At 46.3% G+C, this 17708-nt stretch overlaps 1 protein-coding gene across 4 annotated transcripts; it reads left to right on the top strand.

Moving 5' to 3' along the window:
* The first annotated feature begins 1467 nt into the window (after positions 1–1467).
* PI4KB (phosphatidylinositol 4-kinase beta) lies at positions 1468–9641 on the top strand. 4 transcript variants are annotated; one of them, XM_069768520.1, is made up of 12 exons: positions 1813–2076; positions 3321–4201; positions 4793–4837; positions 6091–6318; positions 6389–6616; positions 6684–6793; positions 6877–6981; positions 7139–7262; positions 8135–8400; positions 8516–8648; positions 8812–8932; positions 9009–9641. In XM_069768520.1, exons 2-12 carry the CDS (start codon positions 3347–3349, stop codon positions 9188–9190), a joined length of 2397 nt encoding a protein of 798 aa, XP_069624621.1. In that variant the 5' UTR covers positions 1813–2076; positions 3321–3346; the 3' UTR covers positions 9191–9641. The 4 variants fall into 4 exon arrangements, with proteins under 4 accessions (XP_069624629.1, XP_069624621.1, XP_069624637.1 ...); XM_069768511.1 differs by lacking the exon at positions 1813–2076 and adding an exon at positions 2614–2717; XM_069768528.1 differs by lacking the exon at positions 4793–4837 and having other exon boundaries at positions 1468–2076.
* The last annotated feature ends 8067 nt before the right edge of the window (positions 9642–17708 follow it).

The following is a 17708-nucleotide window of genomic DNA, read 5'->3' on the forward strand; positions in this document are numbered from 1 at the left end:
CTAGCAATGGAGGTGTTAACGGACTACGTTACACCGCGTTATGCCGCGGTGTAACGCAGTCCGTTAAATGGGGTCACATAACGCAATGTGACCCCAGCCTTAAGTATTTTGTGTGACATATCTCTGTGATTTAATTGCATAAAAATTCAAAGTTGGAAAATTGCAAAATTTTCGCCAAATTTGTTTTTTTCACAAATAAACGCAGGTAATATCAAATAAATTTTACCACTATCATGAAGTACAATATGTCATGAGAAAACAGTGTCAGAATCACCAGGATCCGTTGAAGCGTTCCAGAGTTATAACCTCATAAAGGGACAGTGGTCAGAATTGTAAAAATTGTCCTGGTCATTAACGTGCAAACCACCCTTGGGGGTAAAGGGGTTAAGCAAGTATCTAATATATAATTGCCTAGAATACTACTTCCTGCAATTTGTGCCAACTTCCGTGGCTTTGTCCGGAGCTAATGTCCGGAGCTAATGTGCGGAGATAATGTCCGGAGCTAATGTGCGGAGATAATGTGCGGAGATAATGTCCGGAGCTAATGTCTGGAGCTAATGTGCGGAGATAATGTCTGGAGCTAATGTCCGGAGATAATGTGCGGAGATAATGTCCGGAGCTAATGTCCGGAGCTAATGTGCGGAGATAATGTCTGGAGCTAATGTCCGAAGATAATGTGCGGAGATAATGTCCGGAGCTAATGTCCGGAGCTAATGTGCGGAGATAATGTCTGGAGCTAATGTCCGAAGATAATGTGCGGAGATAATGTCCGGAGCTAATGTCTGGAGCTAATGTCTGGAGCTAATGTCCGGAGCTAATGTCTGGAGATTAATTGCCTAGAATACTACTTCCTGCAATTTGTGCCAACTTCCGTGGCTTTGTCCGGAGCTAATGTCCGGAGCTAATGTCCGGAGCTAATGTCCGGAGATAAGTGACGTCAACAGTGTCCAGTGTCTGATTGGTTGCCGCCTGCTGCGAGCGACCAATCAGAAACGTGCCGTACTGTGACACACTCCGCCCGCCATTTTGGTGTGATTTTTGAATTTTTACCTCACAGCAAGTTTCTACTGCGTGGAGGCGGGCCCAGTGATGCTGCTCTTCAAGCTCCTGCCGAATGTCGTCAAAAAAATGATAATACCATTTACCAAAACTATATATATTTAGTTGTGAAGTGGTTCAGTGACATTTTCACACCAATTTTGAACTTTTGTTTGGTGTTTTCTCCATATACTGCCTATTATTTTTGTTCTTTCTTACTATTATTTATTAATTGTATTATTCTTACATTTGAATAAATAAAGTATATATGGATTCTAGACTCCCGATTCTTTAGAATCGGGCTGCCATCTAGTGTGTATATATATATATATAATTACATTCCAATTCCACTGCAGTCTATGAGGCTCCTGGAATCGGCTCCATTCTGAACAGTGGAGTTGATTTTTGAGGGACGTCACTGTAGAGGCCGAACTGTCTAGAATGGAGAAGCTGCAGAGAGATCATCAATAACTCCCCTCCGGTCTCGTCACCTCACCAGTGACCCGTGTACAGTGGAGGGGCTGGAATGAGGACCACAAACTATCCCCTCCGGTCTCGTCACTTCAGTAGTGAGCCGTCTACAGTGGAGTTGATAAAATGAGGCCACGAAAAATCTACTCCGAACTAGACGCAACCCTGAAGCGTCTACATCGGAGTGGCGGCCTCAAAAGATCACCTCCGAGCAGTCACCTCAGCAGTGAGCAGGCTGGAGCGGAGCGGCTAAAAGGAGGATCACAAAAGATCACCTCCGATCTCGTCCCAACCCTTTCCGGTGACATCATTCCCTCAATAAATCAACTCCATGCTAGCGAGTGGCGCTCTGTATAATCATCACATCTCGCTGGTTCTGCAGGAGACGCTCTGTTCTGGGCCGTTACTGCGGCTTGGGATACTCTATGGTGCACTGTCTGTCCCTTGTTGTTGGTCTCTATGGTGTGAGGAGAAGGAGAACCGGGGATGGCGGAGGAAGCTGCGGCAGGGCCGGGGGATCTAAGCCGTGACCCCGTCATGGGAGGCACCAAGTGACCGGAGAACAAGGTGCAGGGAAAGAGGCTGAGTACTGGGAGGGGGGATGTCGGTACATACGGTGTATGGGGGGAATATTGGCATATACGGGTGTACCGGGGGGGAGGGGGGATGTCGGGGCATATACGGGGGGGAGGGGGGATGTCGGGGCATATACGGGTGTACCGGGGGGGGGGGGAGGAGAGATGTTGGGGTATATACGGGTGTACCGGGGGGGGGGGGATATGGGTGTGTGCATCACTATATACAGCATATGAGGAGCGGGTCTATCGGCATGTATGAGGGTGACAACACTGACCAGCATGTGATGGGTCAGTGGATGTGTCACGTGGTGAAGTCGCTTGGCAGGAAGGTTTGTGAAACCTCCACAGTGTAGGCTTCGAGCACTAGTATCATGTACTCAAGAGCTAACAATCTTTCATCCTATCTTTCATGTCTAGGTTGTGATCCTGGGAGCTTGCTCTCTTTCAGGGCCTGGAGGGTGCAGACTTGCCTGACATGTTTGCTTTGTGTTGTCGTCATCACCCGGTCACGGTTGCGGCTCGGGTGTCGCTCAGTTTCCATGTAACTCTATTCCTGCTGCTCTTGGGTTCTGCATCCTACTGATCTCGGCAAATCCTATCTTGGGCACAAGGCGTGGACCCCACAGCTAGGTACGGGCAGAAGGGGTGTCAGCTGTAGATGATGGCGGTCCTGGCAAGGGTGGTGCCCTGCACTGGTGTGTAGTTGTGGACAGCTGCAGATGATGGTAGTGTCCTGCGCTGTGGTGTAGTTGTGGACGGCTGCAGATGATGGGGGTACTGGCAGGGGTGGTGCCCTGTGCTGTGGTGCAGTTGTGGACTGTTCTAGCTGATGGTGGTACTGGCAAGGGTGGTGCCCTTTGGTGTAGCTGTGGATGGCTCTGGCTGCAGATGATGGGGGTACTGACGGGTGGCGCCTTGCGCTGTGGTGTAGTTGTGGACGGCTCTGGCTGCAGATGATAGTGGTCCTGGCAGGGGTGGTGCCCTGTGCTGTAGATGTAGACGTCTCTGGCTGCAGACGATGGTGGTACTGGCAGAGGTGGTGCCCTGTGGTGTAGTTGCGGACAGCTCCTGCTGCAGATAATGGGGGTAGTTGCTGACTGCTCTGGCTGCAAATGATGGTGGTACTGGCAGGGGTGGTGCCCAGCGCTGTGGTGTAGTTGCTGACTGCTCTGGCTGCAGATGATGGGGGTACTGACAGGGGATCATTTGTCATTACTTATGTATCTTTTCCAGATCTGATTTGTGGGGTGAGCCGTGAGATGGGCGACGCCATGGTAGAGCCAGCATCAGTCAAACCCTCTGAACAGGCTTCCTTACAGGGCAGTGGGAGCCCCCTCGGTGTCATTACGGAGGGGGTGATGTCTCTGGTCATAGACCCTGACGTGGCACAGAAAGCCTGTGAGGACGTCCTGGAGAAGGTGAAACTCATGCACAGCTCGTCATCTGACAGCCTGGACAAAGTGGAGTCCGCGGAGCAGACCACCAACGGAGAGACCACCAGGATTTTTGAGGAGGACGAGTCTGTGATGGACATCAACAGTGTGAAGAACGCCCGGAGGAGGCAGAAGAATAACTCAGCCAAGCAGTCGTGGCTCCTGCGTCTATTTGAGTGTAAGCTCTTTGACATTTCCATGGCGATCTCATACCTGTATAACTCTAAGGAGCCGGGCGTGCAGGCGTACATCGGGAACCGCCTCTTTTACTTCCGGAACGAGGACGTGGACTTTTATCTGCCGCAGCTCCTCAACATGTACATCCACATGGACGAGGACGTGGGGGACGCCATAAAGCCGTATGTGGTGCACCGCTGCCGGCAGAGCATTAACTTCTCCCTGCAGTGTGCCTGGCTCCTGGGGGCCTACTCCTCAGATATGCACATCTCCACACAGCGCCATTCCCGGGGGACCAAGCTGCGCAAACTTATCCTCTCTGATGAGCTGAAGCCCGCTCACAAGAGGCGTGAGCTTCCCCCGCTCAGCCTGGCCCCAGACACTGGCCTGTCCCCCTCAAAGAGGACCCATCAGAGGTCCAAGTCCGATGCCACCGTTAGCATCAGCCTCAGCAGCAACCTGAAGAGGACAGCGAGTAACCCCAAGGTGGAGAACGATGATGAGGTGAGGGTAGCATAAAGTGTGAGAACGAGATGGCTCTGGGCTGTACACTGCAGGGGCCCGCTCTGTAATCGGTAACACACAGCTGGTAGAAAGAATGCAGAGGATGGGGCCTTACAGGCGGCACGCACTGGGGCCTTCCCCCGTCGGCTGTAGGCTCTGTGCATGGAATGTCTCAGGGGTCCGGTTCTCAGATCCCTGTGTTGAATGACATCACAATGCTGGGGACTACAGTGAGTGTGTCTGTGGGGAGTCCTAAGCTTATAAGGTGTACCAGTTGTATGATGATGACTTGATATTTTGTGTTTCGTCGTGGTTGTCAGCCATGTTGTGTGCCAATATTAGAATAAGGGTCTGCTGTGGTCTGTGTGGACATGTCAGTGGACCTTCCTCCTAATCCTGGCCGCTGATGGTGAATATCTTCAGTTCTGCTCCCATCCGGTGGGTTTGTGAACCTTGTCAATTGCTTTTTCTGACCCGTTAATACCATCCACCCCTCCTCCTCATGCCGCGGGGGGCGTGGCCTGCGGTGGTGATTATGTCATTGTAACCTCTCGCTTTCTCTCCCCCGTACACCTGTCGCCCTCTTCCCAGGAACTCTCCTCCAGCTCGGAAAGCCTCGATAGGTCGTTCTCCTCCGTAAGTTCTCCTCCATCTCTTAGTCGGCTGAGGGTCTTCCTGGCTTTCTCTCTCCGATCAGCATTTCCTCTGCAAGGAGGATCTAGGGATCTACAGTGCTGCACCCCTCCATCTCATCCCCTGCATGTGGAGGGCACCAGGAGCTGTGCATAGTATTTAAAGGGACCGTGCGCAGATAGGGCAGTGAGAATCTGGAATTGCTTGCCTGAGGAGGTGGTGATGGCGAACTCAGTCGAGGGGTTCAAGAGAGGCCTGGATGTCTTCCTGGAGCAGAACAATATTGTATCATACAATTATTAGGTTCTGTAGAAGGACGTAGATCTGGGTATTTATTATGATGGAATATAGGCTGAACTGGATGGACAAATGTCTTTTTTCGGCCTTACTAACTATGTTACTATGTTACCCAACTAGCAGTCACAAATGTCAGAACTGAAGATATTGGTGCTTAAAGCTTTAAACGCTAAGGTCACAGCTTTACTGGTCGTGCTCTTTGGCTGCTTCTGCTAGTGAGCTATGTGTTGTCTGCTGCCACTCGTGCACCATGCTTGTCGTGTCTGGCTGCATGTCAGGGCAGAGTTTAGCGAGAGAGTGCCGCAGCAGAGGGATACGCACCTCCAGCCACCATGCTGAACCAGACCTAGGAGGGGCGGCTGCACTGGATGATGGGGCCATGTATGGATACGCTCCACCATCAAAGCTGATGTGTGCCTGCTGGTCTGGGGGTCAGGGACCTTCACCTGCTGTGTAGTAAAGTCCAGCCCCCAGCTATAGTGGAAGGATGAGTGACCTTCACTATGGCCGCCGGGCAGAGGAAATGCTGCTTCTGTGATTAATGGTGGAGAACCAATGACTCCTGTCTCCTGTCTGTCCTCCTCCTCTCCTGTATTCTGCAGCAGCTGGGCAGAGTGCTGCCACTGATTCCATTTCACAGATGATGGGTTGGTTGGGGGGATTTAGCATAGAGTAATGGAGTTGGGTCTGTTGCCATCAGTGAGCGCCTCATCCCAAGAGGTGACACTCTGAACATACAAGGATTGTGGAAGATCGCTCAGCTTGTTCCTTCGGGGTCCTGTGAATGCCACCTGGTGGTGGTCATGGGGACCACCCGATCTGTAGCCGTTGGAAGAGGCAACACTCTTCAGTTTTGGTTAGATGGGCAGCCAGTTGACAGTCCTGGTTTTGGGATTAGTAGGGTCCCTGTGTCCTGGAAGTTCTCCCTTTTTGACTTGTCGCTCTTTTTTCCACCTAAGCCTGTGCGGCTTGCTCCAGAGAGGGAGTTTATCAAGTCTCTCATGGCCATTGGGAAGAGACTTGCCACCCTCCCCACCAAGGAGCAGAAGACCCAGCGACTCATCTCCGAGCTGTCGCTGCTCAACCACAAGCTTCCGGCCCGCGTCTGGCTCCCCACCGCCGGCTTCGACCACCATGTAGTGAGGGTGCCGCACACACAGGCAGTGGTACTGAACTCCAAGGACAAGGTAGGTCCTCCCATTGTGGCCTCCATGGCTGACCTATGCGAATAGCGTAACTCTTGTGGTCCTGTTCTAGGCGCCGTATTTAATCTACGTTGAGGTTCTCGAGTGTGAGAACTTTGAGACCTCCTTGGTTCCGGCACGGATTCCTGAGAATCGGATTCGCAGCACTCGCTCGGTGGAGAACCTTCCGGAGTGTGGCATTACCCATGAGCAGAGGGCCAGCAGCTTCACCACCGTGCCCAACTATGATAATGATGATGAGGCCTGGTCTGTGGATGACATTGGGGAGCTGCAGGTGGAGGTGAGTCAGTGTGGTGCTGCTGCTCTGTCATCTTTGAGCCTTGTTTTATGGTTCTTTGCCCCTCCAGCTCCCAGAGCTCCACACAAACAGCTGTGACAACATCTCCCAGTTCTCCGTGGACAGCATTACCAGCCAGGAGAGCAAAGAGCCTGTCTTCATCGCTGCTGGGGACATACGGTGAGGCGTGAGAAGTCTCTGTTGGGGAATGGGGCATGTGGCCCTGTCGGACCACCTTATCGGGATTTTGATAATCTTCGCAGGCGCCGTCTTTCAGAGCAGCTTGCCCACACACCAACCACCTTCCGAAGAGATCCAGAGGATCCGTCCGCTGTGGCACTAAAGGAGCCATGGCAGGAGAAAGTCAGGTGAGTGGAGGGACACTTGTGTGGGGCGAACAGGGGTCAGCAGCAGTGTATACATGACGTGTGTGTGTGTGTGTGTGTATATACATACATACATACATACATACATACATACATACATACATACATACATACATACTTTATTTTTTTATTTTCTCAGGAGGATTCGGGAGGGGTCTCCATACGGCCATTTTCCTAACTGGAGACTCCTGTCAGTCATTGTGAAGTGTGGTGATGACCTTAGACAGGAGCTGTTGGCGTATCAGGTGCTGAAGCAGTTACAGGTCAGTGAGTGCCTCCTGATGGCAGCTCTGTGGCACTTCCATGTTTAAGATCTGCAGGGTATATATCAAATACTGTGCTGCCGGGTCTAGGACAGGGGGGTATATACAGGTGCATCTCACAAAATTAGAATATCAAAAATTAATTTATTTCAGTTTTTCAATACAAAAAGTGAAACTCATTCTATAGTCATTACAAATAGAGAGATCTATATAAGTGTGTTTTTTGTTAATGTTGATGATTATGGCTTACAGCCAATGAAAATCACAAAATCATTATCTCAATAAATTAGAATACTTTATAATACCAGCTTGAAAAAATGATTTTAACATCCAAAATGTTGGCCTCCTGAAATGTATGTTCAGTAAATGCACTCACTACTTGGTCGGAGCTCCTTTTGCATCAATGCAGCGTGGCATGGAGGCGATCAGCCGGTGGAACTGCTGATGTGTTATTGAAGCCCAGGGTGCTTTGATAGCAGCCTACAGGGGACAATACCCCATAGATTCTGGGGATAAGGTCAGGTGAGTTTGCTGGCCAATTAAGCACAATGATGCTGTTGTTTTTAAACCAGGAATTGATACTTTTGGCAATGTGGACAGGTGCCAAGTTTCCACAATCAGTGATGGTTTGGGGAGCTATGTCATCAACATTAATAGAATGTTATTAATAGAATTAACAGAAATAAACACTTGAAATACATCCCTTTGTCTGTAATGACTCTAATAGGTTCACTTTTTGTATTGAAAAACTGAAATTAACTTTTTGATGATATTCTAGTTTTGTGAGATGCACCTGTACGTCACATAATGCGCTGCCGGGTCTAGGATTTATCCTCTCAAGGATATATAAATATATCTCCCCTCTCTGGCAGGCTATCTGGGAGACAGAGCGTGTTCCTTTGTGGATCAGGCCATACAAGATCCTGGTGATCTCAGCAGACAGTGGGATGATCGAGCCTGTGGTGAACGCTGTGTCCATACATCAGGTGAAGAAGCAATCCCAGCTGTCCCTGCTCGATTACTTCCTCCAGGAGCATGGCAGCTGCACCACAGAGGCGTTCCTCACTGCACAGCGCAACTTTGTGCAGAGCTGCGCTGGGTATTGCTTGGTGTGCTACCTGCTGCAGGTGAAGGACAGGTGAGCAGGCCAGATTTGGCGGATGGGTGGAACTTTAAATTGAATGATGGAGGTGCAGGGGCTGGAGCTATAATGTCAGAAGGTGACCTCACACTGTGACGATTTCCTTTCCCAGGCACAATGGTAACATCCTGCTGGATGCCGAGGGGCACATCATCCACATAGACTTCGGCTTCATCCTCTCAAGTTCACCCCGGAACCTTGGCTTTGAAACCTCAGCGTTCAAGCTGACGTCGGAGTTTGTGGATGTGAGTAATTATTTGTGGTCCTGGTCATCATGGCTGTGGTCCCTGGAGCCTGGCGCTGATCCTAAGTGGTGCAACTTCCTTTATACAGAGCTGTGGCTCTATAGCACCCCCCTGGCTACCGTACATACATTGATGCTATTACCATGTCTCCTCTGTTCGGCAGGTGATGGGGGGGCTTCATGGAGACATGTTTAATTACTACAAGATGCTCATGCTTCAGGGACTGATTGCCGCCCGCAAGCACATGGATCGTGTGGTGCAGATTGTGGAGATCATGCAGCAAGGTAAGTGAGGACCCTGGACCCATACACTGTAACAACCTCTCAGCTGTGTGAAGCCTCAGCTTGCTTCTTCCTCTAGGCTCGCAGCTGCCATGCTTCCATGGGTCCAGCACCATCCGAAATCTGAAAGAACGCTTCCACATGAACATGACAGAGGAGCAGCTTCAGCTGCTGGTGGAGCAGATGGTGGACGGGAGCATGAGGTCCATCACCACCAAACTATATGATGGCTTCCAGTACCTGACTAATGGTATCATGTGATTACTGTGATGGCGGCACATGGACAGAGCTGTCGTGGGTGGGCGGGACCTCAGCAGAGCGTGGAGACCACTATACAGTCAGTAGTCCTCTGTTGACTAGCCCCTCTCCTGCACAAATATGTGGCCTGAGCTGACCCCTACTCTTTTCTGTTCTCTGCCCCCAGCAGAGCAGACTCCACCCACTGCGCCATATTCTACATGAAACCTATGATGTGGCATGGATTTCTTTTTTCCCTTATTTGAATGGTTTTATTGTGGGAAAGCACACAGGATTAATTTTGAATCCTTGTGGTTCCCCTCCGCCATGTACTTTGTCATGTAAGGGGAGGGGGAGGGGGGGGGCGCTGCCTGTTGGGAGGGGTCGCTCCGGATTTTGGGGAGGGATCTTTTTAAGAACAGATGAGTCACAAAAGCTTCAAGTTTACTTTGTATTAAAATGAGAATCCAGCAAACCCGTCTTCTGTGTCCGACCTGGGGCTCATAATGGGGGGTGATTGTGCCCTCACTGGAATATGGCAGTATGCTCTGGATGTATATATAGGTGCTGTCTATATTGGCAGGTGATGTACGGGGAGCCATTTATATGGCTGGTCCGAGGACCCGGCGCTGCTTATAGGGGCGGCCAAAGACCTAGAGGTAATATATACAGTGCCTTGCGAAAGTATTCAGCCCCTTGGAACTTTTCAACCTTTTCCCACATATCATGCTTCAAACATAAAGATACCAAATGTAAATTTTTGGTAAAGAATCAACAACAAGTGGAACACAATTGTGGAGCTGAACGAAATTTATTGGTTATTTTAAATTTTTGTGGAAATTCAGAAACTGAAAAGTGGGGCGTGCAATATTATTCGGCCCCTTTACTTTCAGTGCAGCAAACTCACTCCAGAAGTTCATTGTGGATCTCTGAATGATCCAATGTTGTCCTAAATGCCTTATGATGATAAATATAATCCAACTTTGTGTAATCAAGTCTCCGTATAAATGCACCTGCTCTGTGATTGTGCTTCAAACAGAACCATGAGACTGAGAGCATCATGAAGACCAAGGAACACAACAGGCAGGTCCGTGATACTGTTGTGGAGAAGTTTAAAGCCGGATTTGGATACAAAATGATTTCCAAAACTTTAAGGGTATGTGCGCACATCCGGAATGCATGCAGAATTTTCCTGAGATAAACCTGAGGTTTTCCGCAGGAATTCTGCATGCGTTTTTTGCGTGTTTTTTTTTTTTCCGGACACTCCAATATAATGGGAAATCTTCAAAAATAATGAACATGATGCTTCTTTTTCCAGAATGCGTTTTTTTTGTGTGGAAAAAAACGCATCATGTGCACAAAAAATGCGGAATGCATTCTAAATGATAGGATGCATATATATGCGTTTTTATTGCGAAAAAAACGTGCAAAAATTCCTGAACGTGTGCACATACCCTAAAGGGACTCTGTCACCTGAATTTGGCGGGCTATGTAAATGCCCTGTGTCCAGTCCGATGGGTGGTGTTTCCTCTTTCTTTCATTCACCCCTTCCTTTCCCGCTGGCCGCAATATTTTCTTGAATTTGAGTAGGTTTCCTTCGTAGTTCACGCGTGCGCAATGCAATCTTGCCTTGCGCACGCGCAGTATGCTTTGCCCAACTGCGGGCAAAGGCGAAAAGCGTTAGTGCGCCGGCGCATGCGCACTATGTCCTGGAAGTATTTCGCTGTGTTCCGGGACATAGTGCGGTGCCAAATTCAGGTGACGCAAGCGATCATATTGAAATGGAAGGAGTATCATACCACTGCAAATCTACCAAGATCCGGCTGTCCCTCTACACTTTCATCTCAAACAAGGAGAAGACTGATCAGAGATGCAGCCAAGAGGCCCATGATTATTCTGGATAAACTGCAGAGATCTACAGCTGAGGTGGGACAGTCTGTCCATAGGACAACAATCAGTCGTACACTGCACAAATCTGGCCTTTATGGTAGAGTGACAAGAAGAAAGCCATTTCTCAAAGATATCCATGAAAGTGTCATTTAAAGTTTGCAACAAGTCACCTGGGAGACACCCCAAACATGTGGAGGAAGGTGCTCTGGTCAGTTAAAACCAAAATCAAACTTTTTGGCAACAATGCCAAACGATATGTTTGGCATAAAGGCAACACAACTCATCACCCTGAACACACCATCCCCACTGTCAAACATGGTGGCAGCATCATGGTTTGGGCCTGCTTTTCTTCATCAGGGACGGGGAAGATGGATGGAGCCAAATACAGGACCATTCTTGAAGAAAAACCTGTTGGAGTCTGCAAAAGACCTGAGACTGGGACGGAGATTTGTCTTCCAACAAGGCAATGATCCCAAACATAAAACAAAATCTACAATGGAATGGTTCACAAATAAACGTATCCAGGTGTTAGTCATGGCCAAAAGTATTGACACCCCTGCTATTCTGTCAAATAATAATCATTTTCTTCCTGAAAATGATTGCAAACACAAATTATTTGGTATTATTATCTTCATTTAATTTGTCTTGGATGAAAAAAACACAAAAATAATTGTCCTAAAGCCAAATTGGATATAATTCCACACCAAACATAAAAAAGGGGGTGGACAAAAGTATTGGCACTGTTCGAAAAATCATGTGATGCTTCTCTAATTTGTGTAATTAACAGCACCTGTAACTTACCTGTGGCACCTAACAGGTGTTGGCAATAACTAAATCACACTTACAGCCAGTTGACATGGATTAAAGCTGACTCAACCTCTGTCCTGTGTCCTTGTGTGTACCACATTGAGCATGGAGAAAAGAAAGAAGATCAAAGAACTGTCTGAGGACTTGAGAAACCAAATTGTGAGGAAGCATGAGCAATCTCAAGGCTACAAGTCTATCTCCAAAGACCTGAATGTTCCTGTGTCTACCGTGCGCAGTGTCATCAAGAAGTTTAAAACCCATGGCACTGTGGCTAACCTCCCTAGATGTGGACGGGAAAGAAAAATTGACAAGAGATTTCAACGCAAGATTGTGCAGATGTTGGATAAAGAACCTCGACTAACATCCAAACAAGTTCAAGCTGCCCTGCAGACCGAGGGTACAAGTGTCAACCCGTACTATCCGTCGGCGTCTGAATGAAAAGGGACTGTATGGTAGGAGACCCAGGAAGACCCCACTTCTTACCCCAAGACATAAAAAATCCAGGCTGGAGTTTGCCAAAACTTACCTGAAAAAGCCTAAAACGTTTTGGAAGAATGTTCTCTGGTTATATGAGAGAAAAGTAGAGCTTTTTGGGCAAAGGCATCAACATAGAGTTTACAGGAGAAAAAAAAGAGGCATTCAAAGAAAAGAACACGGTCCCTACAGTCAAACTTGGCGGAGGTTCCCTGATGTTTTGGGGTTGCTTTGCTGCCTCTGGCACTGAACTGCTTGACCGTGTGCATGGCATTATGACGTCTGAAGACTACCAACAAATTTTGTAGCATAATGTAGGGCCCAGTGTGAGAAAGCTGGGTCTCCCTCAGAGGTCATGGGTCTTCCAGCAGGACAATGACCCAAAACACACTTCAAAAAGCACTAGAAAATGGTTTGAGAGAAAGCACTGGAGACTTCTAAGGTGGCCAGCAATGAGTCCAGACCTGAATCCCATAGAACACCTGTGGAGAGATCTAAAAATGGCAGTTTGGAGAAGGCACCCTTCAAATATCAGGGACCTGGAGCAGTTTGCCAAAGAAGAATGGTCTAAAATTCCAGCAGAGCATTGTAAGAAACTCATTGATGGTTACCGGAAGCGGTTGGTCGCAGTTATTTTGGCTAAAGGTTGTGCAACCAAGAATTAGGCTGAGGGTGCCAATACTTTTGTCTGGCCCATTTTTTGGAGTTTTGTGTGAAATGATCAATTTTTTGCTTCATTCTCTTTTGTGTTTTTTTTTCATTTAAGACAAATGAAATGAAGAGAATACCAAATAATTAGTGTTTGCAATCATTTTCAGGAAGAAAATGAGTATTATCTGACAGAATTGCAGGGGTGTAAATACTTTTGGCCATGACTGTAGAATGGCCAAGTCAAAGTCCAGACCTCAAACCAATCGAGAATCTGTTGAAAGAGCTGAAAACTGCTGTTCACAAACGATCTCCATTAAACCTCATTGAACTCGAGCTGTTTGCCAAGGAAGAATGGGCAAGAATTTCAGTCTCTCGATGTACAAAACTGATAGAGACATACCCCAAGCGACTTGCAACTGTAATCGCAGCAAAAGGTGGCGCAACAAAGTATTAAGTTAAAGGGGCTGAAAAATATTGCACTTTTCAGTTTTTGAATTTCCACAAAAAATGTAAAATAACCAATAAATTTTGTTCAACTTCACATTTGTGTTCCACTTGTTGATTCTTCACCAAAAATTAACATTTGGCATCTTTTTTTTGTTTGAAGCGTGATATGTGGGAAAAGGTTGAAAATTTCCAGGGGGCTGAATACTTTCGCAAGGCACTGTATATGGCTGCCCAAGGGCCTAGTGTTAGATGGTGGCAGTACCATTAACACAATGCAGTCCATATAATCTAAAGGACATGTCTCCAGTGCTAGAGAAGATGACCAGACCTGTACTGGGTGTACATAATAAAAAAAACAAAGTACAGTAATCTTAAACAATAGATGTCACAACTGGTACAGGAGGAGAGAGGACCCTGCCTGTGAGGCCTCAAAATCCAAGAAACGGAAAACTAAATAGTCCTAAAATATAACTTTAGAATTAAAAGTTTAAAATAATTCCTCTCGCAGGTCAATGTGCATGTAAAAACAAGCAGCAAAAATGAAGTACTCTAAGGGTCTTATAGAGGGAAAGATTAATTTATAATAAGCAAGGGCCCTAAAAATACCCTATTGAATTCCCTACCTATCAGTGGAGGTTGGCACACTAAGTTTTCAGCAGTATAGTGCCCTCACTCAGATGGCTCTCCCCAAGAACCCTAATGAATCCCTGACAAATTGTATCGTAGGTAATGATGAGCGAATATACTCATTTCTCGAGCATGCGCGGGTGTCCTCCGAGTATTTTTTAGTGCTCAGAAATTTAGTTTTCCTTGCCGCAGCTGAATGATTTACATCTGTTAGCCAGCTTGATTACATGTGGGGATTCCCTAGCACCCAGGCAACCCCCACTTGAACTTATGCTGGCTAACAGATGTAAAACTTTCAGCTGCGGTGAGGAAACTAAATCTCCGAGCACTTAAAAATACTCGGAGGACACCCGAGCGTGCTGGGGAAATCTCGAGTAACGACTGTATTCGCTCTTCACTAATCGTAGGTGTAAGCCCAGACACCACCACAGTCACAGAAGAAGAGCGCGTATCAAAGAATACGTGGTCATATAGATGTTCAGGCAATCAGAGTAAATTCCACTGAATAGAAATGAATTGTATTAACCCCTTTATGACCGCCAATGCGTCTTTTATCAGGGGTCCCCAACTCCAGTCCTCAAGGCCCACCAACAGGTCATGTTTTCAGGATTTCCTTTGCATTGCACAGGTGATGCAATTATTACCTGGGCAAGACTAAGGAAATCCTGAAAACATGACATGTTGGTGGGCCTTGAGGACTGGAGTTGGGGACCCCTGTTTTAACTGACCTGAGATTTAAGAGAATCGCATCCCCATACAGGTGACAATCCAGCAGCTGTGGGCTGTCCACTATAGCTGACAACTTGCTGCATCAGCCGCGATCAGTGTTGGCATGTCCATATCTGTTAAACCCCTTAGATGCTGCTGTCAATAGTGACTACATCATATAAATGGTTATCAGAGTGTTGGGGCTTCCTCTTTATCCCAATTGGTGCCCTCAGATCATGATTGTGTGGTCCTGATGTTTGCCATGGCAGTTCACGGCCAAATAGCGGCCTTAGAGTCTGATGGCAGTTGTAATCTGTTCAGAAGTTATTTATTATAGCGCCATTTATTCCATGGCGCTTTACATGTGAGGAGGGGTATACATAATAAAAACAGGTACAATAATCTTGAACAATACAAGTCACAACTGGAACAGGAGGAGAGAGGACCCTGCCCACGAGGGCTCACAATCTACAAGTTAGAGGCATTTAGGTGGTAAAAATACACATTTTCATTTGTCGTGCCACTTTGCATTAATTCCTGAAAATCACCTGAAGGGTTAATAAATTACTTAACGGTAGTTTTCAATATGTCAGAGAATGTCTGTTTTTAAAATAGTATAAGTTTTGGGAGTTTCCCAATATATAGGACCCCTAAAGGCACTTCAAACATGGATAGGTCCCTAAAAAAATAAATTTTGTAAGTTTCCTTGAAAAAATGAAAAATGACTGCTACATTTTTAGGCTGTGTGCACACGTTGCAGATTTTTCGAGGTTTTTTTCACTATAAAAAAGCATACATTATGCATCCCATCATTTAGAATGCATTCCGCAATTTTTGTGCAAATGATGCGTTTTTTCCCGTGAAAAAAAAGCATTGCGGTAAAAAACGCAGCATGTTCATTAATTTTGCGGATTTTTTTACGGATTTCCCACTATATTATTGCATTGGGAACCTCCGGACAAATCCGCAAAAAAACCCACACCAAACGCGAAAAAAACGCATGCGGATTTCTTGCAGAAAATGTCCAGTTTTGCTCAGGAAATTTCTGCAAGAAATACTGAACGTGTGCACATAGCCTTAAACCTCCTAAAATGCTAACAAAATAAAATAACATTTTACAAATGGTGCTGATGTAAAGCCGACATGTGGGAAATGTTATTTATTAATGTTTTGCTGTGGTATGATTGTATGGATAAAAGGGATAATCATTCAAAGTTTGAAAATTGCTAATTTTTAACATTTTTCTCAAATGATATATATATCTAATATATAATTGCCTAGAATACTACTTCCTGCAATTTGTGCCAACTTCCGTGGCTTTGTCCGGAGCTAATGTCCGGAGCTAATGTCCGGAGATTAATTGCCTAGAATACTACTTCCTGCAATTTGTGCCAACTTCCGTGGCTTTGTCCGGAGCTAATGTCCGGAGCTAATGTCCGGAGATTAATTGCCTAGAATACTACTTCCTGCAATTTGTGCCAACTTCCGTGGCTTTGTCCGGAGCTAATGTCCGGAGCTAATGTCCGGAGATTAATTGCCTAGAATACTACTTCCTGCAATTTGTGCCAACTTCCGTGGCTTTGTCCGGAGCTAATGTGCGGAGATAATGTCCGGAGCTAATGTCCGGAGCTAATGTCCGGAGATAAGTGACGTCAACAGTGTCCAGTGTCTGATTGGTTGCCGCCTGCTGCGAGCGACCAATCAGAAACGTGCCGTACTGTGACACACTCCGCGCGCCATTTTGGTGTGATTTTTGAATTTTTACCTCACAGCAAGTTTCTACTGCGTGGAGGCGGGCCCAGTGACGTTGCTCTTCAAGCTGCTGCCGAATTTCGTAAAAAAAATGATAATACCATTTACCAAAACTATATATATTTAGTTGTGAAGTGGTTCAGTGACATTTTCACACCAATTTTGAACTTTTGTTTGGTGTTTTCTCCATATACTGCCTATTATTTTTGTTCTTTCTTACTATTATTTATTAATTGTATTATTCTTACATTTGAATAAATAAAGTATATGTGGATTCTAGACTCCCGATTCTTTAGAATCGGGCTGCCATCTAGTGTGTGTATGTATATGTATATGTATGTATATATATATATATATATATATATATATATATATATATATATATATATATATATATATATATATATATTTTTTATAAATAAACACAACCTATTGACCTAAATTTACCATTATTAAAGAATAATATGCCACGAAAAAAACAATCTCAGAATCACTGGGATTTGTTGAAGCGTTCCAGAGTCATTACCACAAAGTGACACGGAGCAAAATTTTTTAAATCTGACCAATCACTAAGGGGTTAAAACATCCACTATGAGAGATTAAGGAACTATAAAGGTGCTCCAGGTGAATCGTTACCACCCCTTTCTCGCTTCATGGGATAGCCACTTAAGTTGGTTTCACATTTGCGTTGAGGAGGGCTGTGGATGGCTGAGTACTTCCTCCTTGAAGCTCCGCCTACTGCTGTATGCGTCCTGCGTACCTATCTTTAACATTGGGTACGCATGGACATGCGTTTTCATTTTCTTGTGGTCGCCGCACACGTCGAATCGCCGCATGCAGACACATCTGCATACAACCCAAGTCCTTCCGTACCCAATGTTAAAAATAGGTACGCAGGGAAACGCAGGACGCAAACCGAAGTAGGCAGAGCGTCAGGGAGGAAGTACCCAGCCTTCCGCAACCCTCCTCAACGCAAATGTGAAACTAGCCTTAGTTTGTAGTCTAATCACCCATGTTTAATAGTCCATACCAGGAGTAAATACTCTGTGCTCAAATATAAATAATATTCAGCACCACAGTACATGATCGTAGACTTATCTGGAGTAGTCAACCAGAATCAGCAATATAGATTCAAAGGTCTTCATAAACCCATTCAGCCAGACCCTTGACAGAGGTCACACTAATT

This window comes from Ranitomeya imitator, chromosome 1 (assembly GCF_032444005.1).
Source record: "Ranitomeya imitator isolate aRanImi1 chromosome 1, aRanImi1.pri, whole genome shotgun sequence".
NCBI lineage: Eukaryota > Metazoa > Chordata > Amphibia > Anura > Dendrobatidae > Ranitomeya > Ranitomeya imitator.

Bases quoted from the DNA above. Each gene is read 5' to 3' on its own strand.
- PI4KB (XM_069768520.1), top strand. From the start codon at position 3,347: ATGGGCGACGCCATGGTAGAGCCAGCATCAGTCAAACCCTCTGAACAG. The intron at 4,202-4,792 runs GTGAGGGTAGCA...CCCTCTTCCCAG, and splicing joins AGGTGGAGAACGATGATGAG to GAACTCTCCTCCAGCTCGGA. The intron at 6,794-6,876 runs GTGAGGCGTGAG...TAATCTTCGCAG, and splicing joins ATCGCTGCTGGGGACATACG to GCGCCGTCTTTCAGAGCAGC.